General features: G+C 38.9%; 1 protein-coding gene and 1 pseudogene across 3 annotated transcripts in view; one reads left to right on the top strand and one right to left on the bottom strand.

Moving 5' to 3' along the window:
- RAPGEF6 (Rap guanine nucleotide exchange factor 6) overlaps positions 1–13,428 on the bottom strand; it is a 226,782-nt gene that overhangs the window by 188,448 nt on the left and 24,906 nt on the right. For all 3 annotated transcript variants that reach the window (XM_043912175.1, XM_043912173.1, XM_043912174.1), the window contains exons 2-3: positions 5,410–5,480; positions 4,382–4,438 (exon numbers count right to left, since the gene is read on the bottom strand). In XM_043912175.1, coding sequence (XP_043768110.1) covers positions 4,382–4,438; positions 5,410–5,480 — 128 coding nt within the window. The remainder of the gene's footprint in view (positions 1–4,381; positions 4,439–5,409; positions 5,481–13,428) is intronic.
- Positions 5,605–6,349, top strand: LOC122699143 (annotated as a pseudogene).

The raw sequence follows: 13,428 nt of genomic DNA, 5'->3' as shown, positions 1-13,428 counted from the left end.
CAAACTAGTACAGCCGCTATGGAAAACAGTGTGGAGATTTCTTAAAATACTGGAAATAGAACTGCCATATGACCCAGCAATCCCACTCCTGGGCATACACACTGAGGAAACCAGATCTGAAAGAGACACGTGCACCCCAATGTTCATCGCAGCACTGTTTATAATAGCCAGGACATGGAAGCAACCTAGATGCCCATCAGTAGATGAACGGTAAGGAAGCTGTGGTACATATACACCATGGAATATTACTCAGCCGTTAAAAAGAATTCATTTGAACCAGTTCTAATGAGATGGATGAAACTGGAGCCCATTATACAGAGTGAAGTAAGCCAGAAAGAGATAAAGAACATTACAGCATACTAACACATATATATGGAATTTAGAAAGATGGTAACGACAACCCTATATGCAAAACAGAAAAAGAGACACAGAAATACAGAACAGACTTTTGAACTCTGTGGGAGAAGGTGAGGGTGGGATGTTTCAAAAGAACAGCATGTATATTATCTATGGTGAAACAGATCACCAGCCCAGGTGGGATGCATGAGACAAGTGCACGGGCCTGGTGCACTGGGAAGACCCAGAGGAATCGGGTGGAGAGGGAGGTGGGAGGGGGGATCGGGATGGGGAATACGTGTAAATCTGTGGCTGATTCATATCAATGTATGACAAAACCCACTGAAAAAAGATAAATAAATAAATAAAGGAAAAAAAATAAAAAATAAACTCTTTAATTTACACATTCATTTTTCTAAAAATTCTTTGGTTTATGATTAGTCAGATATAGATTTGGATAATTCTTAATATTAATTTTCAAACAGTTTAACTGAGGTATAATCTACAAACCATAAATTCATCATTTTAAGTATACGATTCAATGATTTTTATGAAGTTGAAAAGGACTGTGCCAACATCACCACAAAGAGACCTTTCATGCCGTATTTGCAGTCTATCCCTGCCCCAGGTAAACAATAATCTGCTCTGTCTCTGCAGATTTCTGTTTTTGACAGTTCATGTAAATAGAATCATGTAATATGTGATGCTTCTAACTTACACCTTCCACTTAGCATAATATGTCTGAGGTTTGTCCATGCTGTAGTATGTAGCATGACTTTATTCCCTTTTAATGACAAATAGTATTCCACTAACCAGATGCAGAGCATTTTATATACCCATTCACTGGATAATTTCCAGTTTTAGGCGACTATGGATAGTGCTACTAAGAAAGAACATCTGTGTACCATCTCTGTACGCACATTTTCATATTTCCTTGGTAAATATATAAAAGCAGAATTACTGGGTTACATCATAAAACTTTAAGAAACTGCCAAACCATTTCCTAAAGTGGCTCTATTTATATCCGTACCACAAATATGTGACAATCCCAGGTGTCAACAAATCCTAACCAACACTTGTTAGTCTACCTTTTTTGACTATAGCTATTTTTCAAAATTTGTTTTTAATCAAAGTAACATTGGTTTATAGCACCATGTGTCATATGTGTTTCTACTTCTGTATATCCTATAGCATGCCCACCATCATAAGTTTACTTTCCACCCATTACCATACAGGTGATCCCCTTTACTCATTTTGAACCCCTGCAACTGGAGCTATTCTACTGGGTTTAAAGTGCTTTCTCAGATTAACTTTCTGTATGTAAATACTCTGCACCATTTACTGAAAAAACTGTTTTCCTAACTGAAATGCTTTAGTACCTTCATCAAAAATAAACTGTTCACTGGTGGTTCCTTTTTAATACTCAGTTGTGTTATACCCACATTGTGTGCATATAGCTTAGCTACGTAGCTAGAGGTCCATTTTAAAAAAAGGCAGAGACTATTTATTTCTGGGCTCTCAATTCTGTTCCATTTATCTATAAATCTATACTTTTCCTTGATAGCTCTTATATATGTGTAGCTATTTTAATGAACCTTTTCTCCTCCATTACATGTTAAACTCATAAGGACAAATCTCGAGTCTTTCCACCATTCTATACCAGCCTAAGCATTAATACAAATAAGCATTTACTAATAAGTTAATGAATCAACAACTGAACAAATAAAGCTATAAAAATCCATATGAATCCAGAAAATACTTAGAAATAAGGATGAATGCAATGTGCAATGTAACACTGTAGTCAATACCAGAAAAGGCAGAGGAACCAGAAATGAAACTGTCAACATTTGCTAGACCACAGAGAAAGCAATGGAATTCCAGAAAAACATCTATTTCTACTTCACTGACTATGCTAAAGGCTTTGACTGTGTGGGTCACAACAAATTGTGGAAAATTCTTAAAGAGATGGGAGTACCAGACTGTCTTGCCTGTCTCCTGAGAAACCTGTATGCAGGTCAAGAAGCAACAGTTAGAACTGGACATGGAACAAAGGACTGGTTCAAAACTGGGAAAGGAGTATGAGAAGGCCATATATTGTCACTCTGCTTATTTAACTCATATGCAGAGTACATCACTAGAAATGACAGGCTGGAGGAATCACAAACTAGAATCAAGACTGTCACAAGCTGGAATCAAGATAGCCAGGAGACATATCAACAACCTCGGATATGCAGATGATACCACTCTAATGTCAGAAGTGAAGAGGAACTAAAGAGCCTATTGTTGAGGGTGAAAAGAGGGAGTGAAAAAGCTGCCTTAAAACTCAACATTCAAAAAACTAAGATGATGGCATCCAGTCCCATCACTTCATGGCAAACAGAAGAGGAAAAGACAAAGCAGTGACAGACTTTATTTTCTTGGGCTCCAAGATCATTGTAGACCATGACTACAGCCATGAAATTAGAAGACCCTTGCTCCTTGTCAGGAAAGCCATGACAAACCTAGACAGCATATTAAAAAGCAGAGACATCCCTTTGCTGACAAAGATCCATATAGTCAAAGATGATTTTTCCAGTAGTCATATATGGACGTGAGAGCTGGACCATAAAGAAGACTGAGCGCTGAAGAATTGATGCTTTTGACTTGGTACTGCTGGAGAAGACTCCTGAGAGTCCCTTGGACTGCAAGGAGATCAAACCAGTCAATCCTAAAAGAGATCAACCCTCAATATTCACTGGATAGACTTATGATAAAGTTCCAATACTTTGGCCACCTGATGCGAACAGCCAACTCATTGGGAAAGACCCAGATACTGGGAAAGACCAAAGGCAAAAGGAGAAGGGCGTGGCATTAGATGAGATGGTTAGATAGCATTAGATAGATCATGTCAATGGACATGAATTTGAACAAACTCCAGAAGATAGTGGGGGACAGAGAAGCCCAGCGTGCTGCAGTCCATGGGGATGCAAGGAGTCGGATATGACTTAGCGACTGAACAACAACATATCAGCTGCATACATAAAATAAAGAGAGGTCCCTGTTGCCAAAAACTATGGAAGAGAAACAGAGAAGAATTATCTTCATAATCTGAGGATGGTAAAGATTTTGTTTTTTTAAATAGGACATGAGATGCACTAATCACAAGGGAAAAAACAGAAAGTCAGAATCTCTTTTCTTCAGAATATGCCATTAATAGAATAAAAAAGCAAGCCACAGAGAAGATATTTACAATTTATGCACCCAACAAAGGACTTAGAGCATTCATAAAAATTTTATACAAATTGATAAAAACAAGATAGCCCAATTAAAAAATGGTCAAAAACATGAATCAAGATTTCAGAAAATAGCTATCCAAATAGACTATAAAAATAGGAAAATCACTCATCATCAAGCAAGAAAACAAAAAATAAAATCACAATGAGATAACAAAATGAAATGTATATTTTAGAGTCTATTTTAGAATCTCCTAAATATGAGCACATGTATTTCCAATGCTTATTCCTAAGAATATTCCCCAAAGGAATGAGTAAATAAGGGTACAAAAAGACATGAATAAAATATTCATAGAAACTATTTATGATAGGAAAAATACTGTAAACAACCCAAATATTTATTAGTAGTGGGAAAGATAAATTATTTTTTTCACATAATTGTACTGAAAAAGAATGAATGTAAAAACATGGAAGAATTGACATCTGTGAAGTATATAAAGCCTGACCAAAAGGTTTTGTATGAATTTTTATATGAAATTCAGAGACAAAACTAATCTAGGGTGACAGCCATCAGAGCTAGACTATCTTTCCAAGACGGCTGACTGAGCCCTCTTAAAAGCTAGTATGTTCTATATATTCACTGCATAGTCGTTACACAGATGTATCTTGTTTATTAAACTTTATTGCACTTACTTCTTCCCTGAGTTCTATGTATATTTCACAGTTCAGGAATGTATTTCCATCTCTTCCACAGAAACTTTCAGAATCAAATGAATTTCCCTGCTAATAGCCCAAACTTTAAACATTATTAACTTAATTCAGGAAATACTTACCAAAAAAGAACTTGATTGCCACTGTATCTCTCATAGCGTGCTCTTGCAGACATCAATCTAACATATTTTTTAAAAAGTAAAATAATTTTAAATTATCTTAAATTGTTTTAATAATTGTTAACAGCTACCACAACAGAAAGTTATCAGATCTACCACTAAATTTTTCACTAGAGTTTAAAAATATAAACATCACACACATACAAATCTGTTTAATAAACACAAATTTGCTTACATTTAAAAATACTCTATTACTAACACTCTAGTTTTCAATTTTCTTCTTTCTTCTTGATACACTTGTTTGACATATACTAACATCTGAATAATGTTACACAGAAAACAGAAAATAATAAATCCCAAACAATCATATTTTAGCAATTTGGTCCATAGCCAGAAACTTAAAGAACAGCCAGAAAAGTGACAGTTAAGCTGGCCACAGGAAAGTAAAGGGGTTTAATCAAAATTTATACAAAGTTACAACAGTTAGTACTTACAGCACTCAAAAGTGCTTTTACAAACATAATCACAATGATACAAGGTGGCAGGAGAGAGAACTCATTTTATAGAACAGAAAAATGAGGTTCACAAAGTTCATGGGTACTGTCCATAGAAGCTTATAACCAATCACGAGTCTTGCTCCTTCCACTTTAATATAATACCACATCATACCAAGCCCATCTTAAGCATTTTATATAATAAATATCAATACAAAGTACAAAAAGAAAACAGTTCTGTTTTCTCTAGATAGCACAGACTGAGCACTGTACTTTGCTTTAAATATTCTCATTTAATCCTCAAAATGTTGTAACCAAGTTAATCTTTTTATCCCTATTTTAAGGAAGACTAAACTATAGCTTAGATGTTAAGACTTGCTCAAGGTCCATGGCTAAGAAAAACTGGAATAAGAAGGGCCAGTTGCTATGCATAGCCTATAAAAAAGCCCCTAAATGATTTGGCCCCTGCAACTATCTATCCGAACTGATTTGAATAAACCTCTTAGCACATGCTCTTAAACACAGCATCATACTTACCGAAGCTGATGTTCCCTGAGATTTGATAATATTTCCATTCCATGAAGATAAGAATAAATAGCATTTAAGTCCTGTAAAACAGAGAAGATTTTAGATTAGGAACTTATACTTCTAAAAATATTTTCCCTGGTGTGATTCTGGCCTGGGAGGCTGTTTTCCTCAACAGTAGTTGTTTATTTCCATCCATCTAAGTGCATGCCTCCAAACCACAGACACCAGCCCCTTGAGGCCCAGAACTATCTTTTTGGTTGTGAACTAAAGGTTGACAAAGATTATCACTTTAAGGTGGATAATGATGAAAATGAGCACCAGCTATCTTTAAGAATGATCAGTTTAGGGGCTGGTGCAAAGGATGATTGCACATTGCTGAAGAAGAGGCGATGAATCATGAAGGCAGTCCAATTAAAGTAACACTGGCAACTTTGAAAATGTCTGTACAGTCAAATGTTTCCCTTGGGGGCTTTCAAATACCACCACCTGTGGTCGCACAGTTGAAGTGTGGTTCAGGGCCTGTGCCTGTCAGTGGACAGCACTTAGTAGCTGTGGAGGAAGACGCAGAGTCAGAAGATGAAGAGGAGGAGGATGTGAAACTCTAAGTATATCTGGAAGGCGTTCTGCCCCTGGAAGTGGTAGTAAGGTTCCCCACAAAAAAGTAAAGTATGCTGCTAATGAAGACGATGATGAAGATGGTGATGGTGACAACTTTGATGAGGAAGCTGAAGAAAAAGCTCCAGTAAAGAAATCTGTATGAGATATTACATCCAAAAATGCACAAAAATTAAACCAGAATGGAAAAGACTCAAAACCGTCAACACCAAGATTAAAAGGTCAAGAATCCTTCAAAAAAAGAGAGAAAAAACCTCCCAAGACATTGAAAGGACCTGGCTCTGTAGAAGACATTAAAGCAAAAATGCAAGCAAGCACAGAAAACACACACTGAGCAATCCTGGGCAGTACTGGTAAATTAAACCCAAAGATGGGGATAGAGGAAAAAGAAAGACAAATATAGTCTAAACTGAGTATCAGCAATAATCCAGACTGAAGTCTTCTATTTTAATCTCAATCCCCTTTCCTGACTGGCCACCCAACCATGCCCCCTTCCAAGCTGGAAGCAATTTCTTGATCTCCTAAAAGTCTTCTGATGGCTGTGATTCAGTGAACCTTATATTTTGCTTTCCATTATTTGTGCAACTGCCTCACTTCTGACCATGTTTTAATCACCTTTGCATTTCCCTAGCTGCTCAATAAATATTTAATCAAAAAAAATAATAGAAAGAAAAGTGAAGTTGCTCAGTCGTGTCTGACTCTTTGCAACCCCATGGACTGTAGCCTACCAGGCTCCTCTATCCATGGAATTTTCCAGGCAAGAGTACTGGAGTGGGTTGCCATCTCCTTCCATTTCCTTCCCCAGGGGATCTTCCCAACCCAGGGATCAAACCCAGGTCTGCCACATTACAAGTAGACACTTTAACGTCTGAGCCACCAGGGAAGTCCTATATATATATATATATATATATAGTGATATTCCACAATTCTGTAAGCAACAACCACTTATGACACAATTGTTACCATGGAAGAGTCACAAAAATCTCTGAACAACAACAGATCTGAAAAGGTTGAGAAGAATTCCCTCAACTCATACAGGAACCCCTCCTCAGCATGGCTGACAAACAATGCCAGAAATCAAAAATTCATTATTTCATACCAAGGTCTACTTCACTTCGAAACATATGTAATCTTTCTTCTTTAGTGACCCTCAAACATTTGAAAAGTTATCCCATCATCTTAAATCTTTTTTTTTTTTTTTTTTACCTCCAGATAACAGTCTCAGTATTTGCAGGTTCCAGATCTTTAAGCATCCTAATTGATCTCCTCTGTGGAGATGACTCTGCTTGTCCTTACTCCTCTTAAAATATGACTTTCTTAAAAAAGAAAAAAGTCTCTTTCAAATAGACTGAAGGGGTTCACCAGGTGCAGCAGTGGTCAAGAACCTGTCTGCCAACGCAGGAAATGCAGCAAAAGGAAGAGATGTGTGTCCAATCCCAGGTGAGGAGGATCCCCTAGAATAGGAAATGGCAACCCACTCCAGTATTCTTGCCTGGAAAATCCCAGGGACACAGGAGCCTGGTGGGCTACAGTCCATGGGGGTCACAAAGAGTTGGACACAACTATGCATGCACGCACACACGATAAAGTGTTATCAGTGAAGTGTTAGTCGCTCAGTCATGTTCTTTCCCTCTCTAAGAGAACTGGGGAATGTGTCTCTAGCCCTCATTCAGATAATTAGATATTAATAAATCCAGGTTAATACAGAGGTATAGTATAACCTCTGCTAAAAGCAATGGCATAGCAAGAGAAAAGTATGGAAGCAGGGAATATTCCTGTCAGAACACAGTATTTTACCACAGAATGCTAGTGCACAGTGATTACAAAGAAACTTAAATTCCTTACAAAAAATGTACCTCCTTATTTTCTTACAAGGAGTAATGTCTTTATACCAAGGCAGACTGCTCCCAAACACCACCTTCCCTCTTACTGATATGTAACTATCCAAGAATTATCAGATGACAAAGAAAAAGACACAACAGCTTTTTTCCCAAGTAAGACAAGAAGAAGAAGTCCTAAGGAAAAAAGCAATAATCTCTGATTCCGAAGATTACAACTGCCAATTAACCGTGATGGATTCAATGACCACACATATCTCTGCTAAATCCTTACCAAAATAAGAGTGAAAAAGACTTTTAAGTATTTTTTTTTTTTAAAAAGAGAGATGAACAGATTAAAAGAAGAAACTAACAAATTAGTCTGTAGACCTAAATAAGGTCTATAAAATTCTATAAGACAGCAGATGGAGCAGTGATACGATAAACTGTACTTTCAAAGAGGGCTACAATGACAAATCTTATCCCATATCCTATTTTGCAATGAGACTTTGTCACTCCCTCATCAAAACTGACAACTAGGCACCCTCCCTATGAATCTCGTCCTGTAATTTGTTCTGATCCAAAGAATGTGGCAGAAATGAGGTTGTGTAACTTCTAAGATTCAAATACCCTGAGTCCACCAACGTTGTGAGTAAGCCCAAAATAGCCTCACTGAGAGAAAAAGGCCAATGGAACAGCACCAAAGTACCAAATATGTGATTCTTTCTGAGACCAGACCAGCTGAATGGGACTAAGAGAATGATCAAAGTCAAGGTTCTGTGGGACAAAAGAAATAACCTCCCAGCCAAAACTTTCTGAGTTGGGATAATAAGCAGAGTACTGGCAAAAGTCTGGTTCACAGTGAGCTCTCACTGAGCCTGCAGACCCACCCTAATAGTCTCTCTCTACTCCCAAAGTTTGTAACTAAATTTATATAACTGGCAGTTAGAATAACCCTCACAAAGGATCCTATGTGGTAAAAGCTGTCATGGTGGAAAAGGTCAAGTAGAAACCTCTGTGTGCATGCATGCTAAGAAGTCGCTTCAGTCATTTACAACTCTGTGCGAGACCCTATGGACTGTAGCCCACCGGGTTCCTCTGGCTGTGGGATTCTCCAGGCAAGAATACTGGAGTGCACTGCTGAGCCCTCGTCCAGGGGTCGTCCCTACCAGGGATCAGACCTATGTCTCTTAGGTCTACCTGCACTGGCAGGTGAGTTCTTTACCACTAGCACCAACTGGGAAGGCCTCTGAAATTGCCCCATTCCCCAGAACAAGACAGTAAGTAAAAGACAATATTGCTTTTCCAAAGGGGCAAAGAAGCAAAGACTAATGCCGCCAGTAAAGATTTTTAAGTATGCAGGGTGATGGTACTTCCCATGCATAATCTGGAAAAAGCAGACTGCCAGAAAAATGACTACAGACTGCCAGACACTTAACCAAATTTTAGCCCTGGGCACAGCTGCAAGTCCCAAACATAATACTGTTGAAGGAACTGTTTAATTAAGCTTCGGGTGTTGATTTGGTCAATGTATTCTTTTCCATTCCAGTTACTAAAGTAAAAAGTACAAAAAACAGCAACCATGTAGGACCGCATTAATTTACAGTTTTGCCTAAGGGCTGTTTTAACTTTCTCAAGTTTCTGTCATAATAAACCTGAAAACATCTAGACCACCTGACACATTACATACATATTTTGCTGACAGGAAAGAACCAACAAGAAAATAAGCAAGAGGTACCTGGTATTGTGGAGTCTTGGAGAACACACTCAACTCCAGAAAATGAGATATTAATTCTATGAGGGCTCAAAGACCTGCAGCTTAAATGTTTTTAGAGGTGCAGTGGTCAAGAGCATTACAAGACATCCCCTCCAAAGTGAAATACAAACTGTTGAGACTTAAGCTTTCATTCAAGGTGGAAAAAGAGGGGCTGGACTTACCTTCCACCTAAAACAACAAAAAGTCATAATAAATAAAACAACATTTTTCAAGAGATAAAGACATCAGTTAAAAAAAAAAGAAAAAAGACAGTGAACTTGAGAAAGGGGAAAAAAATGCTTGGTGGTGTCTTGAGAAGACGGCTCCCAGTGGCTGAGTGGTAAAGAATCTGCCCGCGATGTGGGAGACCTGGGTTTGGGAAGATGCCTTGGAGGAAGGCAGGGCAACGCACTCCAGTATTCCTGCCTGTAGAAACCCATGGAGAGAGGGGCCTGGCAGGCTACAATCCATAGGGTCACAAAGAGTCAGACATGACTGAAGCGACTAAGCACGTTTTGAGAATCACCTGGCCACCAGGGAGGAGAGCGCAGCTGAAGTCTGCAGAGCAGGAGGGAGGAGGTGCATACTACACACAAGAGAAGAACGTGCTGCCAACTTACAGAGGGTTTCACCTGAGTCTTAGCTTGAGTACCAACCATTTCAAGTACAGGAAGAAATTTCTGAATTCAGAGAAAGAATCACCTTAAGGAATTAGCGTAGTGGTCCTCAATCAAGACTGATTTTGCTCCTTGGGTGACAGAGTTATTTCTGGAGACATTTGGGGCTGTCATCATTTTTGAAGGGGTAGGGGGAAGTGCTCCTAGCATCCACTGACTATAAGCCAGAGATGCTGCTAAATATCCTGTGATGCCCAAGACAAAGCCTTAAAATAAAGAATTCTCTGGGCCAAAACAATAGTTCTGAGGTTGAAATTTCCTGGATTAGAGGGAACAATACCCAAAACTCACACTGGGACCAGAAAAGTTGTTACTCCCACCAGAGAGACTGCAAAAATCTCATAATTCAGAACACATTTAGTAGAATACTCAGGAGCCTTTGGATTCAGTATTAGGGCAAAATCAATGCCTCACTAAATGCTACTCTGGTGCTACTCAGCATAGTTCAAAAAACAGCCCCAAAAGGATCAAAAGAATTTCCAAATTACTTAACTCTGCCCCAGAAAAATATTTATAAGAAATAAAAAATACCTAGCACATAAGAAAGTAAACTTCACAATCTCTGGTAGTCCATCAAAGATCATCAGGCATGCAAAGAAACAGGGAAAATGACCCATAATGAGAAAAAAAAAAAAAAACACCAACCAAAATCAACTCAGTAATTATCAGATAATAGAATTCATAATAGAATTTAAAAGACATTTAAAAACTTATTAAAACTATACTCATGTTCAGGAAAATATAGAAAAGATTAGCCATATAAGAAGGGGTATTAAAAAATTCCAGGACTTCCCTGGTGGTGTAGTGATTAAGAATCTGCCTGCCAAAACAAGGCAGAAGGGTTCAATCCCTGGCCCTGGAAGATTTCACATGCCATGGAGCAACTACTGAGCCACAGCTACTGAGCTCACGCTTTAGAGCCTGTGAGCTGCAACTACTGAAGCCTGTGCACCCTAGAGCTAGTGCTCTGCAACAAGAGAAGCTACCAAAATGAGAAGCCCATGCACCACAATTAGAGAGTAGGCTCCACACGCCGCAACTAGAGAAAGCCCAAGTGCAGCAACAAAGACCCAGTGCAGGCAAAATAAATAAATTAATTTTTTAAAAAACCATGGGGAAAGGAGATCAAAATGGCAGATTAGAAGGAGTCTGAACTCACCTCCCCCAGTGAACACATCAAAAATATATCTACATGGGGAACAATTCTCACTGAAAACAAACTGGAGACTGGCAGAAAGGCTCATACAACCAAGGCTGTAAAGAAAGATCCACATGAAGTCAGATAAGAAGGGAAGAGAAGCAATCAGGTCAAGACCCAAACCACAAATTGGGAAACCTAGCCCTGGAGTCCAACACCAGAAAGATAAGTCCACATGGCTAGCTAGAAGGCCAGTGGGACTGGCAGGGGCTGCTGTGAGAAATCTAGACTCCGCTAGTGAAGAGCACGTATATACTTGCTTGCTCTCAAAACAAGATGGAAAAAGCAACTGAAAATATCAGGGACTCCAGCTGGCTTCCTACATCGGTCCCAGAGTGTACCCTGGCCCATGCTGGGGGCAATTTCAGCCCCTCTTGCTCCACAGCACAGCTCCCCACTAGGGCAAAGGCTGACACTTCCAAGTAGATTAAGTCATTGAGACAGACAGAGTCAGTTCAGACCCAGCATGCATCTGAATGGGGTGAAGGCAACCATTACCAGCATTTGTGGGGACAGAAGGTCTGAAGCCGCCTGGAACTCCAGTGTGCTGGGCCCGCCCCAGCATGCACCTGGGCCCACGCTGACTGCCCACTCTGGCCCCTCGTGCCTCAGCACTGCTACGCTCCGGGGTGAAAATGTCAAAGTTGGGAGGGATGAGACACATGCTTAGAGAAAAGGGAACCAGCTCAGACCTAACCTTCAGCACTTCTGCTTCAATACCTTGGAAACTTGGGAAAAAAGATGCCCACTCTTGGCCCTTCTATTTAACATAGTACTGGAAGTCCTGGGCATAGCAACCAGACAAGAAAAGAAAATATAAGACTCAATTGGAAGAGAAGAAAAACTGTCACTATCTGCAGATGGCATCATACTTTATATAGAAAACTCTAAAGACTCCACCAAAAAACTATTAGAATAAATGAATTCAGTAAAGTTGCAAGATACAAGATTAACATATAGAAACCTGTTGCTTTTCTATATACTAATAATGAACTATACAAAGAGAAAACAGGATAAACAATCACATTTGAAACTGCATGAAAAGAATAAAATACCTAGGAATAAACTTAACCAAGGAGGTGAAAGGCCTATACATTCAAAACCGTAACACACTGATACAGGAAACTGAAGACAATAAAAAGAAATGGAAAGATGTTTTGTGCTCATGGACTGGAAGAACTAATATTGTTAAAATGTCCATACTATCCAAAATAATCTACAGATTTAATGCAGTCCCCAATTAAAATAACCACGACATTCTTCAAAGAACTAGAACAAATAATCCTAAAATTTATATGAACTGCAAAAGAACCTAAATAGCCAAAGCAATCTTGAGAAAGAAGACAAAGCTTGAGGTATCATGCTCCCTGACTTAAAACTATACTACAAAGTAACAATAATCAAAACAGTATGGTGAAAGGAAAGTGAAAGTGAAGTTGCTCAGTCCTGTCTGACTCTTCGCGACCCTGTGTACTGTAGTCCACCAGGCTCTTCCGTCCATGGGATTCTCCAGGCAAAAATACTGGAGTGGGTTGCCATTTCCTTCTCTAGGGAATCTTCCCGACCCAGGGATTGAATCCAGATCTTCCATACTGCAGGCAGATGCTTCAACCTCTGAGCCACCAGGGAAGCCCAACAGTATGGTACTGGCTCCAAAAGAAGACACAATAGATCAAGGAAATAGAATAGAATTTTTGGGTTAAAGAACCCAAAAATAAACCCACACACCTATAGTCAATTAATCTAAGTCAAAGGGAGCAAGAACATACAATTGGGAAAAAGACACTCTCTGCAATAAGCTGTGCTGGGAAAACTGGACAGCTATATGTGAAAGAATGAAATTAAAACATTTCCTCAAACCATATACAAAGAAAAGTCAAAATGGATTAAAGACCTAAATGTAAAACCTGAAACCATAAACTCCTAGAAGAGAATACAGGCAGAACACTCTGACTACAGAACACT

The sequence above is a fragment of the Cervus elaphus genome, chromosome 9 (genome assembly GCF_910594005.1).
Source record: "Cervus elaphus chromosome 9, mCerEla1.1, whole genome shotgun sequence".
Classification (NCBI taxonomy): domain Eukaryota; kingdom Metazoa; phylum Chordata; class Mammalia; order Artiodactyla; family Cervidae; genus Cervus; species Cervus elaphus.
The sequence above is the reverse complement of the archived record's forward strand: the minus strand, read 5'-3'. Positions and strand labels throughout refer to the sequence as shown.